At 50.7% G+C, this 17209-nt stretch overlaps 1 protein-coding gene across 1 annotated transcript; it reads left to right on the forward strand.

The window, feature by feature from the left end:
* The first annotated feature begins 1894 nt into the window (after positions 1–1894).
* LOC140906990 (PI-actitoxin-Afv2a-like) lies at positions 1895–16712 on the forward strand. Its single transcript, XM_073332020.1, has 4 exons — positions 1895–2109; positions 8410–8478; positions 9548–9718; positions 16600–16712. Exons 1-4 carry the CDS (start codon positions 2061–2063, stop codon positions 16605–16607), a joined length of 297 nt encoding a protein of 98 aa, XP_073188121.1. The 5' UTR covers positions 1895–2060; the 3' UTR covers positions 16608–16712.
* Positions 16713–17209: the final 497 nt, after the last annotated feature.

The raw sequence follows: 17209 nt of genomic DNA on the forward strand, positions 1-17209 counted from the left end.
ATACCACATAGCTAAAATAATTTTTAAGACTCTTAAAAAACAAGGCCAAATAGCTGCATGTCTGCAGTTTTACTAATCAAAATAAAAAAATTACAACAAATTAATATACCATAAAAATAAAAAAAATCAAAATCAACAACCTGAATTATAAATACCCTTAACATATACATTTTATTATTATTATAACTAAAATCCTTTACTAACACAAAATAAACAATTCGCTAAAACTAATAAAATTAATAATCCAGTAGGGATTACTATAATAACTCACTAAACATCACTATAAATTATATATGTCATTTATATTAACTATACAAAATGAAATAAAAATACACTTTAAAGCAATCCAAAAAATCTTTGCTTCAAGCAAAAAGCTAGCACCTAAATGCCTCAGCAGCTGGATGGAAAGAGGGCCCCTGGAAACCTGGGTGTTAATCTCTCAAAACCATCTAAAAGTTTCAGTAACTTTAATATTTAAAGTGCTCTAAACCTATGGCTATAGCGTATATGTGTATATGCTTAAAATCTATTTAAAAAGTAATTTTGAAGTAAAAACACACTTGTTTATACCAGTCATATATCGAACAAAAAAAAAAAAACCTTTATCCCTATTCATTTATTCCTAACACTCCCTAAAAAAAATCATTAATTTGCCACTACTTTAAATTCAAAAAACCCTAAATAGCAGGTTCAATTCCCTCTTTGCCAAATGAGGAGAGAGAAATTTGAAGGGGAGGGGAGAAATTTGAATGGGGGGGGGGTTCGAACTGGCGGTGCTCCAGCTTCTCAGGAAGTGCCCTAACCACTGAGCAATGGGGTGGTCTCCCTCTTGCCTTTGAAGTTTTGTCCCATGCTGGACAAACAATTCAACTGTCCTCTGGAGCCTCTAGGTCAGAGGTTCCCAAACCAGGGGGCACAGAGGAACGTTCGGGGGTGGGGGTGTGTGGCTGGGGCCTGGGCCAGCCCCCATGGGGGACAGGGAGGGAGCACCACCCAGCTCCTTTCCTGGCCCCAGCCCCAGCCCCGGCAGCCGTCCACCCCACGCCTGCTGGCCCTATACCCAGGGCTCCGCTCCCAGCCCCCCAACTGCTGGCCCCATGCCCGGGGTCCCGGCAACCAGCTCCACACCCAGGGCTTAGCACCTGTGGCCCTAGCTGCCGGTCTCAACCCCCAGCTGGGGCTCTACTTCCAGCCCCTCCCCTGCCCCCAGCTGTGGCCTCAGCCCCAGCCCCCTTACTCCTGTCCATATCCCCCGCACAAGCCATGCCCCTACTCTGGGCCCCAGGGGGAAGGGTCCAGACCGGGCTAAGCGGGAGGTGACCCTGAAAAGTTTGGAGACCACTGCTCTAGGTGCTATCGTAATACAAATAAATAACTAATAATTGCCACCTTTGTGTTCTAAACAGGGGAACATGTAGTGACTGCTCTTGTTCCCCTGTGAGCACCCTGGTGCGCTCGCACACTCCCCTTGGAATTGTACATAGAGGAAGCAACCTCCCACCATTTTGTGTGATCAACCCATCAATGCTGCAAAGATTCCTCATAAGTGAGCAGCACAGAGCAGGAATGGGATTGGCCCAATCAGCCATTCAGTCGTGGAACATGTTTGTGTGTGCACACATCCGCACCCTGCTTTGCACTGTTCAACCAGCTTCATTTCTGACACAGCTGTGAAGTTTCGGTTGGTGCACGCTGTAGATCCAGCTTTCGATCTAAATAACTTGAGTGTCCCCTTTTACTCCTACTCAACTGAAGTATTCGCCAGGATTATCTTTCCCCAATAAATGACATGGCTGTAGAACTGTATGTGGTTTGAAGTTAGGCTTCTCCTACCATTGTCTACAGATTTCTGCCATCATAGGATTGCTGAGGTCCCCTCTCCAATCTGGACCAATACTTTTCATTCAGGGAAAGACTTTCACTTACTAATTAAATCTGCAGACCTGGGTGCAGACTCTCCAGGAGAAATCAGCAGGAATATCAAAGAGAATTTTCCATCGCCAGAACTCATAAGGAAGGCCGATGAAGCTCAACAAGAATTACTTAGTGAAATACAGAATATGACCGAACCAGAGATGCCTATCATGGAATCAACTCCATTTATGACCGGTAACTTATTTTAATGTGGTTGTGTGATTGTTTTAGTTTTGGCTACAATTGACCATGACCTCCCTCCCTACCTCACCAACGACAGCCTGGGAATTGTAGTTATAAGACCGCTTCCCAGTGTACCGATGGAACGAGGGCCATGTCAGGATGTCTGATGGCATGGGACTGGACAGCCAGGAAGGACAGCCAGGGTTGGAAGACCATGAATGGAAACAGTTCAGAGATGATTGTTAGGAAACCATAGCTGCAGCTATGGTCCCATAGGCTGTATTAGTGTGTTGGTAAAATGACAGGTTTCAGAGTAGTAGCCGTGTTAGTCTGTATCAGCAAAAAGAACGAGGAGTACTTGTGGCACCTCAGAGACTAACAAATTTATCTGAGCATAAGCTTTCGTGGGCTAAAACCCACCTCATCGGATGCATGCAGTGGAAAATACAGTGGTGGCTGATGCTAGAACAAGAAGCAGTGGTCTCAAGTTGCAGTGGGGGAGGTCTAGGTTAGATATTCGGAAACACTATTTCACTAGGAGGGTGGTGAAGCACTGGAATGGGTTACCTAGGGAGGTGGTGGAAACTCCATCCTTATTGGTTTTTAAGGCCTGGCTTGACAAAGCCCTGGCTGGGATGATTTAGTTAGGGATCAGCCCTGCTTTGAGCAGGGGGTTGGACTAGATGACCTCCTGAGGTCCCTTCCAACCCTGAGAGTCTATGATTCTATGGTAAGGTGGAGAGACCAGGACCATCACTGACAAATGTGGTAGTACTTTTATAATCAGAGTGACAAGGCAGGAAATGGAGCCCACTGGGCACAACAGAAGATCTCACGGGCAGATCAAGATGGCTGACACATCTAAGGCACTGAGTGTGGGCTGCAATCTGCCCCGGAAACAGGGGAAGGTAAAACTCCAGTCCTGACAGCGTGTTGCTCTTTTCAGCCAAGCTGTAGGGCTAGATGTGGGAATTACTGGGTGAAGTTCTCTGGCCTGGGACATGCACAGGTCAGACTAGATGATCTTAATTGTCCTTCTGGCCAAGGGCGCTGGACCCTTTGTGGGGGGAGAGGGGGGCAAGGCCAAAGTCTCCCCGCCCTCTCCACGGCTGGCTGCTCTGGGGTGAGCCAGCTGCCCTCTCCTATGGCACCACAGCATTCCCTGGTGGGCAAAAGGTGTAATTGCAGCATCTCCGGGGCAGAATCTATTATTCTGCGGGCAGAGGGTGGAATCTGCAGGGACATGAATTCTGCGCTTATGTTTCTTTTGTTAAAAAGCGGGGGGGTCATGGCTCCCTGGCCTCCCTGGTTCCGGCCTTGGTGCTTCTGCCCTTAAATCTATGGGAAAAGGAACCTCTGAATGGCAAACTGATACAGATATCAAACAGCAGGAGACAGTTCCTTTGTTAGCTGCCTGAAGCCTGCCTTTCTAGCCAACACTCTGTACCCAGAAAGCTTTTTCTTTCACCTTTATCTCACGGTTGCATTACTGTGCTTCCAGGCTGTGTCTGCTCCGCTTTCTCTCTCTGCTGCTGTCTTGCTTCCGTCCCTGTGTCTCTCCAGGTGCGATGGCTCTGTCCCACCAACACAAATCGTACGCGGTGGTGTAGCTGCGTCAGTCCCGGGATATTAGAGAGACAAGGTGGGGGAGGTCACATCTTCTAACAGCCCAACTGCTGTTGGTGAGTGAGACAAGCTTTTGGGCGATGCAGCTCTTCAGGTCTCCCTCCAGGCCTGAGGAAGAGCTCTGTGTAGCTTGAAAGCTGATTTCTCTGACCAACAGAAGTTGGTCCATCCATAGGCACTGACTTTTATTTTTCCCTGGGGGTACTCCAGCCTGAGACCCTGCCCCTTCCCCCAAGGCTCCGCCCTCCCCCTGCCTCTTCCTGCCCCCACTCCACCCCTCCTCCGAGGCCGCTGCCCACCCAGTACTAGCTGCTCTCCGCCCTTCCCCAAACCCCTCCCCGAGCTCCCAAACAGCGGTGGCTGGTGGGTGCTGAGCACCCGCTATCTTTTTTCCCATGGGTGCTCCAGCCCCAGAGCACCCATGGAACTGGTACCTGTGGGCCCCTATCTTGTCCCACCAACACAGAGGCAGACACCCCAGAGCAAAGGCCTGGTCTACACTAAAAAGTTAGTTCGACCCAGCTACGTCACCCAGGGGTGTGGAAAATCTCTATCCTACGCTGGTGGGCCAACCCTGCCTGTGTCTACACCCAAGGGCTACCACCAGGCAGCTGCAACTGTGCTTTTCAAGTGGCAACTAAACCCAAAGACCTTGCCCCGGGGAGCTCTCTGCCCACAAAGTCTGACTTACGGGTGGGCGTCTACACCCGCTTTGTCTTAGGTGGGGCTGTTCGGTTGTCTCTCACAACTGTCTCACGAGGGGTGGCGGTCACAGCAGGTTAGATGCGATTTAACCCAACCCACGTAATATTAGCATAGATTTGGGAGACCCAGTTGTTAGGAACCATGGGCTTGTAGGTCCTATTCCGAGTGTCCCCTGTAGGGGACAGGGTAATAAAACATATATACCAGATACTGACCTTTGTAAAGCATTGCGCCCCGTGGAGGACAAGCGCTATAGACGAGCTAGGTCTTGATGATTATGAAGCATCTGTAAAGCAAAATCCACAATCTGTTCTCTGCTTCCTGTCCTGTCCGAATCCCCTGCCACCCAGGACCAACCGTCTGGAAGTATGTGTACTTGCTCGTTACTGGAGAGGGGCCGGGGGCCGTTCCCTCCTCTTCATTGCAGTCTGTAGTAATTTCCCTCTGCAGAGAGCCGGGAGTGGGGGTGCTAGGAGTGCTGCTCCTAGGTTAACAGCAACGCCGAAGTGGGTGTGGGTTGTTTGTTTCGGTTTTTGTCCAGACTCCTTGACATGCTGCTTTCAGCGGCTGTGGAAGTGGCATCCGTAATCAGAGGCTCTTGTGCGAGGCCAGGCTCCGACCCTGTGGAGAGGCAAAGGGCAGGGGTGAGAGTGGAGACAGGGTCTACATTGCAAATGGAAAGGCTCTTTCCGTGTAGCACACTGTGCTCATTGCAGACTCACTAGACGGTGCCACGCGGCATCCTTACAGGTGGGCTTTTCATGCCAGAAAATAGCTGGACATGAGCAAGAGATTCAGGGGGGATGGACATACACTGGGCCTGATGTTCCTCCAACAGACTATTGGCGCCGACTCTGGGGATGCTCCGAGGCTGGACCACCCACGGGGAAAAAAAAAGGGTGCTACCCCCCGGTCACCTGCCGCTCAGCTGCTTGGCAGGAGGCTCTGGGGCGGAGGGGGCAGAGTGGGGGTGGGAAGCGGTGGAGCGAGGGCGGAGCTTATTCAAGAAGGGGACAAGAAGAGGCAGAGGGAGGGTGGGGCCTTGGGGGAAGGGGCGGGGCAGGGGCGGGAAGAGGCGGAGGGAGGGTGGGGCCTTGTGGGGAAGGGGCGGGGCAGGGGTGGGAAGAGGCGGAGGGAGGGTGGGGCCTTGTGGGGAAGGGGCGGGGCAGGGGTGGGAAGAGGCGGAGGGAGGGTGGGGCCTTGTGGGGAAGGGGCGGGGCAGGGGCGGGAAGAGGCGGAGGGAGGGTGGGGCTTTGTGGGGAAGGGGAGCAGCAAGGGGCAGGAAGAGGCAGAGGGAGGGTGGGGCCTTGTGGGGAAGGGGCAGGGCAGGGGAGGGAAGAGGTGGAGGGGGGGTGGGGCCTTGGGGGAAGGAGTGGGGCAGGGGAGGGAAGAGGTGGAGGGAGGGAGGGTGGGGCCTGGGGGAAGGGGTGGGGCAGGGGCAGGAAGAATCGGAGGGAGGGTGGGCCTTGGGGGAAGGGGCGGGGCAGGGGTGGGAAGAGGCGGAGGGAGGGTGGGGCCTTGGGGGAAGGGGCAGGGCGGGGGTGGGAAGAGGCGGAAGGAGGGTGGAGCCTTGGGGGAAGGAGCAGGGCAGGGGTGGGAAGAGGCGGAAGGAGGGTGGAGCCTTGGGGGAAGGGCGGAGTGGGGGCGGGAAGAGGCGGAAGGAGGGTGGGGCCTTGGGGTGGGGCGGAACAGAGGCGGGAAGAGGCGGAGGGAGGGTGGGGCCTTGGGGAAGGGCGGAGCGGGGGCGGGAAGAGGAGGAAGGAGGGTGGGGCCTTGGGGGAAGGGCGGAGCGGGGGCGGGAAGAGGCGGAAAGAGGGTGGGGCCTTGGGGGAAGGGGCAGGGCGGGGGCGGGAAGAGGCGGAAGGAGGGTGGGGCCTTGGGGTGGGGTGGAACGGAGGCGGGAAGAGGCGGAGGGAGGGTGGGGCCTTGGGGGAAGGGGCAGGGCGGAGGCGGGAAGAGGCGGAAGGAGGGTGGGGCCTTGGGGGAAGGGGCAGGGCGGAGGCGGGAAGAGGCGGAAGGAGGGTGGGGCCTTGGGGGAAGGGCGGAGCGGGGGCGGGAAGAGGCGGAAGGAGGGTGGGGCCTTGGGGTGGGGCGGAACGGAGGCGGGAAGAGGCGGAGGGAGGGTGGGGCCTTGGGGAAGGGGCAGGGCGGAGGCGGGAAGAGGAGGAAGGAGGGTGGGGCCTTGGGGGAAGGGGCGGAGTGGGGCGGAGTCACACAGCTAGATCACTGTGGGGAGCGGCCCGGATTTCCCCAGGAGGCACTGCAAGGCAGTGCCAGAAGCGAGGCTGCGGCTGCTGCGGGGACACAGACTGAGCCAGGAAATCTGCTGCTGCGGGGACACAGACTGAGCCAGGCTCTGTGAGAGCGTTTCAGGCGACTGCTCCTCTACCCAGATAAAACAATCCCGCCGGTGGCTGGAGGGCGGCCTATCGCAGCGCCTCGCTCCGCGACCCCGTGTCGCTGCGTCTGCAGCCCCAGACCCTGCGGGGCCCCGCATCCCACCGCAGAACCGGCATAGTGTCTAGCCCTGCCCAGAGGTAGCGCGGTGAGAGGCGCCTTCAAAATAGCGACGATCGAGATGCAGCTAGGCACAGATTGTCCGTGCTTCCGAGGGCCGGTCTCCCCAGGGAGCTTCCATCGGCATAACTACGTCCTTCAGGGGTGTGGGACCCCCCACCCCCCCGCCCGCCCGCCTGCCCGCCCCCCGGAGAAGTAGCTCTGCTGAGGTAGCCGCTGTAGACAGCGCTAGGTCCATGGAAGAGTTCTTCTGTCGACCTCGCCATCGCCTCTTGGGGAGGTGGGTTCCTTACACAGATGGGACAGTCCCTCCCGTCGGTATCGGCAGTTTTAAATGTAGACGACCCCTGAGAGACTTTTCACAGATGGTGCAAAGCAACAAAGAAAGTTCCCTTCCTTTTTTTTTTTGTTTTTTTAAACCCATTGTGCTTTATTTTCAAGGGGCACCTGCCTTCCTGGGAGGTTTCATGCCTAACTGCACCTATCGCATTCTAGACTGGAGCTGGCTCACACACCTGCCACCACCTCTCTTCGTTCATGTAATGGAAGCAAAGTTTACAAGACTCATTAAAGAAAAGAACCCCAACATCTAGAGACAGGCCTGGACCGACCTGCTCTGGCCAAACTACTTTGAGTTTTGGGGAACAGTGCTTGAAATAGAAACCCATTTACGGATGGCCCGTATCTTACTATGAGCTAAATCCAAATATCACCCAACACGGTCTCTGAATCCAAAGTTTGCAGCCTCCCTGCTTTGTCCTCTAAGGAGCTGCCTTCTCCACTTTGGGGTCTTTCTCATACATTGATGGCATCACCCATCTGGGTCTAAATTTACTTTCAAGAAACATTTTGGATCTCGGAAGTTTAAGATCAGGGGCCCGGGCTTCATGTTATTGAATCACAGCTGTGGCTGTCTCCAGCTGGCAATCCCATTAGAGCCTGGATTGCTAGCAACAGGGCACTCAATGGGTTTGCTAGGTGATGGTTGTGGACAGGCATCTAAACGCTAACAGGATTCTGCAATCAGGTGGCTATTACGGCTGGATTACTGTTGCATCTGGCTTTTCAAACCTCTCAAATTTACAGAACCCTGATCTTACATTTATCTCCCTTCTCTCACAAACACCACAGATACTTCAAAAAGAAAAGGAGTACTTGTGGCACCTTAGAGACTAACCACAAGTCCTCCTTTTCTTTTTGTGAATACAGAGACTAACACGGCTGCTACTCTGAAACAGATACTTCAGTTTTCTCTAACATCTGACCTTTCTGACTGAGTTGTTAAAAGCCATTAAGAATTTTATTGCCACCGATTTCCACCGCTCACCAGTTGTTCGGTGACATTTATCAAGAGCTTGTTATAGGACGGAAAACCATGTAAACCTGTAACGATCAATATTTAAACTGTGGCTGATTTATTTGCACGCCCTCATTAACTGTGATTTCCATTTGCTTTCTCTGCAGCTCCCAGTGATAAGCAACTAATGGCTCAGGCTCCGCACGAGCAGCGACATGCCCGCAGCCCATTAGAAGGTGAAATGCACTGAATTAAATGGCATTTAGGGAAGTCACTTTCAGGAGAGGAAGTGCTTTTTAAAACTGAACTCAAGGGGACACACACATGGAAACAGATACACCCGATAACTAGCGCTACAGGAAATCTCTGTCTCTCTCCTCCTGCATGGAGCAGATAAACTTAGGAGCTGGACATTCCCCTGTTGTTGAGATTATTGTGATAACTAATTGCAGCATGCTGCCACCTGCAACAATGTTGTCCAGCCAGCCTGAGTGGCCCTGCAAACTGGGTCATGTGTCTCTGGATGCTGCTGGGGTCAGTGAGTGCCACAAAGAGCCTTCGGCAGAGTTCAGCAGTGGAAGGGTTCAACTGCGCGTTTGGAGATCAGACGCTATGGGGGTGGGCACACTAGGCTAGTACCTTGTGGTTTGCGAGGCAGAAAAGCATTCTCTTGATTTCCAACCACTGGAAATCGGATTTCCTGCTGAGATGAAACTGGCTTGGATGCTCGCAGACAGTAAGACGTTTTAGCCCCCGTCTGCAAAAAAATCCAAGAGGCAGCTCAGCAACTCTGACAGCCTCTGCTCAAGATGCAGCCGAGCTAGAGCCACGGCGGGTGTTGCAGGTTGGGATGGTAGATCATTTGGGTGCTGCCTGCAGGAATAGTGGGCTTTAAGGCATGGAGGGGAAGCTTGCTCGGCACTTCATTCATTTTACTGAGTATCCTATTCATCCAGTACAATCCAACCTCCCATGCCAGCTCATGGCCACACACTCCTGACGGCCCAGATCCTGCCCCCCTGGCCTGGACACACCATTGGAAAACTCACATAGGGCAGGATTCTGCCATGGGAAGCAGTCAGGCCCAGATCCTGAAAGGTATTTAGGCTCCTAACTCCCCTTGAAAGTTAGGGGCCTAAATCCCTTTGAGGATCTGGGCCTACCTTACTCCCTCTGAATCCCTATTGAAATGAACAGGGCTATTTACGCAGTAAGCTGCTGCTCAGTGGGAGTAAGGGGGCAGCATCTGGCTCGTTGCTTTCCATTCCAGCATCGATCTCTTGGTGGGGATCTGTTTCATTTCAGACCCTTGTCGACTGCCTATGGACGAGGGCTTCTGCCTGCACTACACGTTGCTCTGGTATTACCATGGGGAAGCCAATGCCTGCAGGCCGTTCGTGTTTGGAGGCTGTGGAGGAAACAGCAATAGGTTTAAATCCAAACTAACATGTGAGCGTTGGTGTAAAATCACAACAGGTAGGGGGACTTCTCTTCCATTCGCTTCTGGTGGGGACAAGAACAAATGGGTATCGACTGGCCAGGAATAAACTCAGGCTGGAAATTAGAAGAGATATTCTAATCCACAGAGAAGCAAAGGTCTTGAATGGCCTGCCCATAGGAGTAGTGGGGGCAAGAAACCCAAGTAGTTCTAAATTGGATCTTGATATATTTACCAATGGGATTACTGGACTTGATGACCCAGCAGGTCCCTTCCAGTCCTGGGTGAGGCCACCCCAGTCACTTCTCCTACCCCTCTCACCAGTGAGTCCTGGACTAGTCTCCCACCTAACATACATGAGTCCCATCCTCTCCACCTTCAAAGAGCTGCTACAAAGCTGCCTGTTCTGCAGAGTGAAAAGGAGTACTTGTGGCACCTTAGAGACTAACCAATTTATTTGAGCATAAGCTTTCGTGAGCTACAGCTCACTTCATCGGATGCATTCAGTGGAAAATACAGTGGGGAGATTTATATACACAGAGAACATGAAACAATGGGTGTTACCATACACACTGTAACCAGAGTGATCACTTAAGGTGAGCTATTACCAGCAGGATAGCGGGGAGGAGAGGGGAGAACCTTTTGTAGTGATAATCAAGGTGGGCTATTTCTAGCAGTTGACAAGAACGTCTGAGGAACAGTGGGGGCGGGGAGATAAACATGGGGAACTAGTTTTACTTTGTGTAATGACCCATCCACTCCCAGTCTCTATTCAAGCCTAAGTTAATTGTATCCAGTTTGCAAATTAATTCCAATTCAGCAGTCTCTCAGTGGAGTCTGTTTTTGAAGTTTTTTTGTTGAAGAATTGCCACTTTTAGGTCTGTAATCGAGTGACCAAAGAGATTGAAGTGTTCTCCGACTGGTTTTTGAATGTTATAATTCTTGACATCTGATTTGTGTCCAGTTTGGCCAATGTACATGGCAGAGGGGCATTGCTGGCACATGATGGCATATATCACACTGGTAGATGTGCAGGTGAATGAGCCTCTGATAGTGTGGCTGATGTGATTAGGCCCTATGATGGTGTCCCCTGAATAGATATGTGGGCACAGTTGGCAACGGGCTTTGTTGGAAGAATAGGTTCCTGGGTTAGTGGTTCTGTTGTGTGGTGTGTGGTTGCTGGTGAGTATTTGCTTCAGGTTGGGGGCCTGTCTGTAAGCAAGGACTGGCCTGTCTCCCAAGATCTGTGAGAGTGATGGGTCGTCCTTCAGGATAGGTTGTAGATCCTTGATGATGCATTGGAGAGGTTTTAGTTGGGGGCTGAAGGTGACGGCTAGTGGCGTTCTGTTATTTTCTTTGTTAGGCCTGTCCTGTAGTAGGTGACTTCTGGGAACACTTCTGGCTCTGTCAATCTGTTTCTTCACTTCAGCAGGTGGGTATTGTAGTTGTAAGTACGCTTGATAGAGATCTTGTAGGTGTTTATCTCTGTCTGAGGGGTTGGAGCAAATGCGGTTGTATCGCAGAGCTTGGCTGTAGACGATGGATCGTGTGGTGTGATCAGGGTGAAAGCTGGAGGCATGTAGGTAGGAATAGCGGTCAGTAGGTTTCCGGTATAGGGTGGTGTTTATGTGACCATTGCTTATTAGCACCGTAGTGTCCAGGAAGTGGATCTCTTGTGTGGACTCGTCCAGGCTGAGGTTGATGGTGGGATGGAAATTGTTGAAATCATGGTGGAAATCCTCAAAGGCTTCTTTTCCATGGGTCCAGATGATGAAGATGTCATCAATGTAACGCACGTAGAGTAGGGGCATTAGGGGACGAGAGCTGAAGAAGCGCTCCCCCCCACCCCACTGTTCCTCAAATGTTCTTGTCAACTGCTGGAAATGGCACACCTTGATTATCACTACAAAAGGTCCCCCCCCACACTCTCCTGCTGGCAATAGCTCACCTTACCTGATCACTCTGGTTACATTGTGTATGATAACACACATTGTTTCATGTTCTCTATGTATATAAAATCTCCCCACTGTATTTTCCACTGAATGCATCCGATGAAGTGAGCTGTAGCTCACAAAAGCTTATGCTCAAATAAATTTGTTAGTTTCTAAGGTGCCACAAGTCCTCCTTTTCTTTTTGCGGAAACAGACTAACACGGCTGCTACTTTGAAACCTGTGTTCTGCAGAATGTGTCATCTCTCCTAGTACTCCCTAGCAGGCCAGATTTACCTACTACCAGTGTGTGGCGGGGAAAAGGGAGACTGAGACGGAGCAGCAAAAACGCATCCAGGTGTATGTCACTCGCAACTCCATTCAGTTCCATTTTCAGTGCTCCTGCTGCCCCAAGCATGCCCAAAGTTTTTCCCTTCTAAGGAATCCATGTCTCTTTAAGGAGGTGAGGCAGGCCCCAGCCTATGTGCCTGGAGTCCCAAATGCAGTACCTCCTTCCCAGATGCTGCCTGTCTTCACTTTGCTGGAATGCGTTGGCCTGGCACTATCATTACACACCCTTCCCTGGTGCTGCCCCCTCCTCCGACTGACGAAGTTAGAGGACCCTGTGTTTTATAAGCCCTCAGACTCCTCCCACTCTCAGCATGCTTTGCTAAAAGATACCAGTAGTGCTCCCCAGCTCTCAGTGAGGGAAGCCAGCTGGACTGTGCCCCAGTTCTAACCCTGAAGTGGCTACAAACTTTTTACAGCCCCCATCCTGGTAAATCCAGTTTCTGAAGGAGCTTGGGTTTCCCATTTTCCTACCACATCTGTGATGGGCAGGTCATTCTGGCCCACCAGTGAGCACCTGGTGAGGTGATATCATCCAAGCCTTGTTCTTCATCTGTGCACTGCATTGTCCACATGGGTGCTTCTAGGCTGTAAGTTACTGGAAGCCGAGCTCATGATCTGTGCTTAGAACATTGCAAGCCATCTCGTATATTGCAGTTAGGTGCCGTCCATACCCCTTGCTTTCAAAACTCCTGTTGTATTTCTGGCACCTACAATTATGGAAGAGAGATCTCAGAGTGTTTATGGACCATTACCATATATCTCAAGGTTGTAGGCCTACCAGGAGCATAGAATTTGCTCTACATCATCCCAATGGCACATCAAATCTGGCACGATGCTTGTGAGGAAGGCAAACCAGGCATGAGGTCTCAGCTACTTTTTCAATGCTGCACTTGCTTGTGTCATTGAGTTTCCATCAATGGGATCATGGAACACCCAGCCCTTAAATGATCAACTCATTCACAGACCTCCCATGGTAACTTGTTGGTAAAGTGCCTTGTACCACTCCCGGTGGCTGATTAGTGCCAATTAGCAAAGTTCTGCTGTACAGGGTATGCCTATGTGGGGTGGAATCCTGGCCCCACTGAAATCAAAGACAAAAGTCCAGTGGACTTCCATGAGTTTGGGATTTCACCTTTGGTATTCTAGGTCCCAGCTCTATCATGGTTCCCCTTCTCTAAGGCTGGGTGCCACATTACTGTTTTGATGTGCAGAATTTTGTGCAAATTCCCCACCTCCGGCACTCACTTTCCTTGATATCACCCAGACTTAAAGCTCCCAAGGAAAACTTGGCCAAACCCTTCTGTCCAGTTTTTGGAAGACAGCCACTGTGTTTGGCCTGAATTCCACCTTAGCCATGCATCAACACCAGTAGGGTTTGAAATCCAGCCTGGGATCACCCTCGAGTTTGCAAATCTGGCTTGAGCTTGGGGTTTGCGCCAAAACCTCAAACCTTGGTGAGGAAAGACGTGCTCAGGGACATGAAGCCCTTGTCCTCTGAAGGGGGCCCTTTAAGAGAAGCAATCAGCCAGTGCTATGGAAGGGAGGTGGCTGCTGCTTATGAAGACAGCACTAACTAGGCCACTCTCCATAACGACCAAGCTGCATCAGAGGTGATGCTTCTACCTGGAGCATTCTCGTCACCCTAACTGAGAGAGGCAGGAAGAGCAGATCCCAGAAGGGGCTGTTTTCCCTGTCTAAAGAAAGACCTACTGAGACCCCAGCTGCAGGAGTACAGCTCTGAGCCCTGAGAGGACAATGAAGGGGTAGAGTTCTTCTCCCACCTCCTTCAGACCATTGCGCTGGCTTGAATTCAAGCCTCATGTCACTGCCCTGTCTTGTTCTTCTGTTCCTCTTCTGGCACCGTCAGTGGTAGATTGAGGCTATACCTGAGAACTGTGGTATTAATTTAGATGAACTATATGGGCCAAAGGTGCTAACCTAATCCAGTCTCTATCCAACATTAAACCGTGTTAAAGATGGTTCGGGGTTTGATGTACGCAAGCGTTAGCCTGCATAGCACCCTAGCAAACCAGTTGTTTAACCTTTTATTAATGATACAGAAAAGAAGGAAAACCAGTGAAAGCCTTGGAAATGGAAAGTATTAAGTCAGGCTTTCATTTTAATCACCTCCCGTGTTCCCTTTCCCTTCAGCTGGAGAGAGTTTTAGAAGGAAACCCCCCCCACTTCTTTGAGAGTCTCTTCAATGGTATCAGAGATGGTGGTAACTGTCCTGCTGGGGGAAAGAGAAGTCAGTTGAGCTGGGTTGGAGCTGCTGTTAAAGCCCGATCCCCTTTCATCTCCAGGGGTGGCTGGTATTCAGCTGGAGCTGATGATATCAGCTGGGTTCCTCTCTCTGGCCTGGTCTGCTCAGGACATCTTTAGGATGAGGACGATGAAGGCCTGGGGTCCCAGGAGATGGGGGGGTGGCAGCCATGATGGTGCCATTCGCTTTAGTAGCCTCCTTTTCTATATCCCCTCCCACACACACAAGTCTTTCTTGAAGGACGCACAAACGGAATGGTGGGTGGAATAGCCCCTCTCCTCAGTATTTTCTCCACCAGGCCTAATACCCCCAACACACCAATTTTGGGTCATTAACTTCCACATCATCTGTTTTTAACAAGCAGAATTTCACCAGTCCTTGGATTATATCAATGTGGCCTTTTCGGTTTAGGCTAATTCAGTTTTTGTTCAGTTCTCTGGCATCTGTTTAGAACATTCTTTCTTGGAATTAACTTGACCTACTTGCCAGAGTAAATTCCTAGGTGGGCGAAAGTTACAGGCCGGTTGTCACAACAGACTTTTCCCGTCCCAGACAACGTGTGCAGGACACATCTGGTGCCAGGCTCCCCCCTTCCCTTGTGAGTGTGAGCCCACAGTGAATATCCTCCTTTCCACTATCCGTGATAGTGCACTGTTCCATCAGCTGACACGCTGGGACCCCTCAGGCTGACCTAGCTTGCCCCTTCATCCATCCACTAAGAATACCATAACAAATCTGTGGCCACTTAGGACCTCCCAGTTGTCGTTGCACACTGTAACCACTTCACGTCAGCAGCTGGGATCAAACTCAGCACAGGCCCCTGTCCTTGACCCAAAGGTGAATCTCCACTAGCCGTCAGCAGTAAAGGGGCTTATGACACACAGGTGAGCAGTTCTGATTGCCTCCAGTAGATGGCAGTGGCATGCACATGCACATATCCGCTAGTTTGCTACATTACCTACCTTTTTGGAAAAGTGCTGCTTAAATTAAGCTGATCCTGCTCCTCTGAGCCCTTCTTCGCTGTGACATCACAGTTCTCTCCCATGGAAATGGTGATGATATCACAAGCACAGGGTGATGTCATCAGCAGAAGGTATTGAGCAATGGGAGGAAGTTGATCCCAGCAGGGAGGGGAAATAAGTTACAACAGACTCAAAGGTCTTACTTGTGAGGCGGGAGTCACCATCAACTGAAAAGCCATGCGTCCATCTGAGATGCTTTGCCTCCCATCATTAAAGGCCATATCGCTGGTTCTGAAAGAGATGAGGGGACCAACGTTCCCAGTTTCAATCTGTTAACTTTGAACATTGGTGGGACTGACTTTGTGTAGGGTCACTTCCACTGTTGAGCCTGCAGAGTTGGTCCTTTCCCTCTGTTGTTTGCGCCACTCTTTCATAGAATCATAGAATATCAGGGTTGGAAGGGACCTCAGGAGGTCATCTAGTCCAACCCCCTGCTCAAAGCAGGACCAATCCCCAACTAAATCATCCCAGCCAGGGCTTTGTCAAGCCAGGCCTTAAAAACCTTGAAGGATGGAGATTCCACCACCTCCCTGGGTAACCCATTCCAGTGCTTCACCATCCTCCTAGTGAAATAGTGTTTCCGAATATCCAACCTAGACCTCCCCCACTGCAACTTGAGACCATTACTCCTTGTTCTGTCATCTGGTGCTCCTGAGAACAGTCTAGATCCTTCCTCTTTGGAACCCCCTTCAGGTAGTTGAAAGCAGCTATCAAATCCCCCCTCATTCTTCTCTTCCACAGACTAAACAATCCCAGTTCCCTCAGCCTCTCCTCATCAGTCATGTGCTCCAGCCCCCTAATAATTTTTGTTGCCCTCCAATGGACTCTTTCCAATTTTTTCACATCTTTCTTGTAGTGTGGGGCCCAAAACTGGACGCATGCTGCAATGGGAAAAGGTGACGGTAAAACCTTACAAATTGGCTGGGTGATCCACAGGGTGGAGGGCAGGTGTATGCCCTGGAATGACTTTGAACCATTTTAATTGGCTCGATTCCATGTGGGTGAGGTCCCTTTAATCTTTCTTGCCAGAAAGAAAGCAGATGCTCCTAAGGAAACTTGCTTTTGGCACTGTTGACTTGTTAACGGGTTCCCTGCGAACACAATCTGGTCGTTAACAATTCCATCCAGTGGATGCAAGACGTTCAAATCAGTGGCGTTATTAAGCACACAGAAGGAAATCTTCATTAGAAGCAGCCTTTGTAGTGCAAGCTATCAAAAAATGACTTATTCAAAATGAGTCTTAACAGTGTTCCTTCTGCAATGGCAAGAAACTCAGGGAGGAGCGGCCCTTCCAGCCAGCCTCAAACTGAACCCATTTGTTTTCTCTTTCCTTTCTCTCAAAAATCTCTCCCAGGAAGGTGACTCGGTGCAGACAGATGGTGTAAATGAGGAGGGAGCTGCAAGGAGGTGAATCCACGACAGCTCAGAGGTTGGAAATACAGCAAGACAAACAATTTAACACAAAGAGGTGGTAGATGTTAGTTCTGCAGACAAGGAGATAGTTATGGTTATGGATATGTAATAAATCGGGCTGATAAGAGAGAGTCTTTTGTTTGGCTGGAAAAGCTGAAATGTTCATAGGCTCTTGACACACTGCAGATCTATTGTGCAACACCCAACAGACACCTAAATGTTATTTTATTTTTTTAAATAAACCTGTAGGTTAAGCCAACCTTGCATAATTCCAGTCCCCCTGCTCACCAGGTAGTTCTTTGTGATGGGCAAGTAAAATGTAATTGTTTTCCCATTACCATCAGTTTGGTAAGGAAGGACAAGTCAGTTTTGTTGGTTAATTTTTGTGAGGCTCATATTAAATCGTCAATAGGGATAAATGGAACCAGTTTGGGACAACTTGGATCATCGTTCAAATCAGCCTTCAGCCATCACTGTTTTCACGTCTCCGCACTTCCTGGTTTCCTCCAGGATCGGAAGCCTTTGTGAGACAGGGGGCATGGAACATCTTC

The sequence above is a fragment of the Lepidochelys kempii genome, chromosome 1 (genome assembly GCF_965140265.1).
Source record: "Lepidochelys kempii isolate rLepKem1 chromosome 1, rLepKem1.hap2, whole genome shotgun sequence".
NCBI lineage: Eukaryota > Metazoa > Chordata > Testudines > Cheloniidae > Lepidochelys > Lepidochelys kempii.

Bases quoted from the DNA above. Each gene is read 5' to 3' on its own strand.
- LOC140906990 (XM_073332020.1), top strand. From the start codon at position 2,061: ATGACCGAACCAGAGATGCCTATCATGGAATCAACTCCATTTATGACC. The intron at 2,110-8,409 runs GTAACTTATTTT...CTTTCTCTGCAG, and splicing joins ATCAACTCCATTTATGACCG to CTCCCAGTGATAAGCAACTA. The intron at 8,479-9,547 runs GTGAAATGCACT...GTTTCATTTCAG, and splicing joins TGCCCGCAGCCCATTAGAAG to ACCCTTGTCGACTGCCTATG.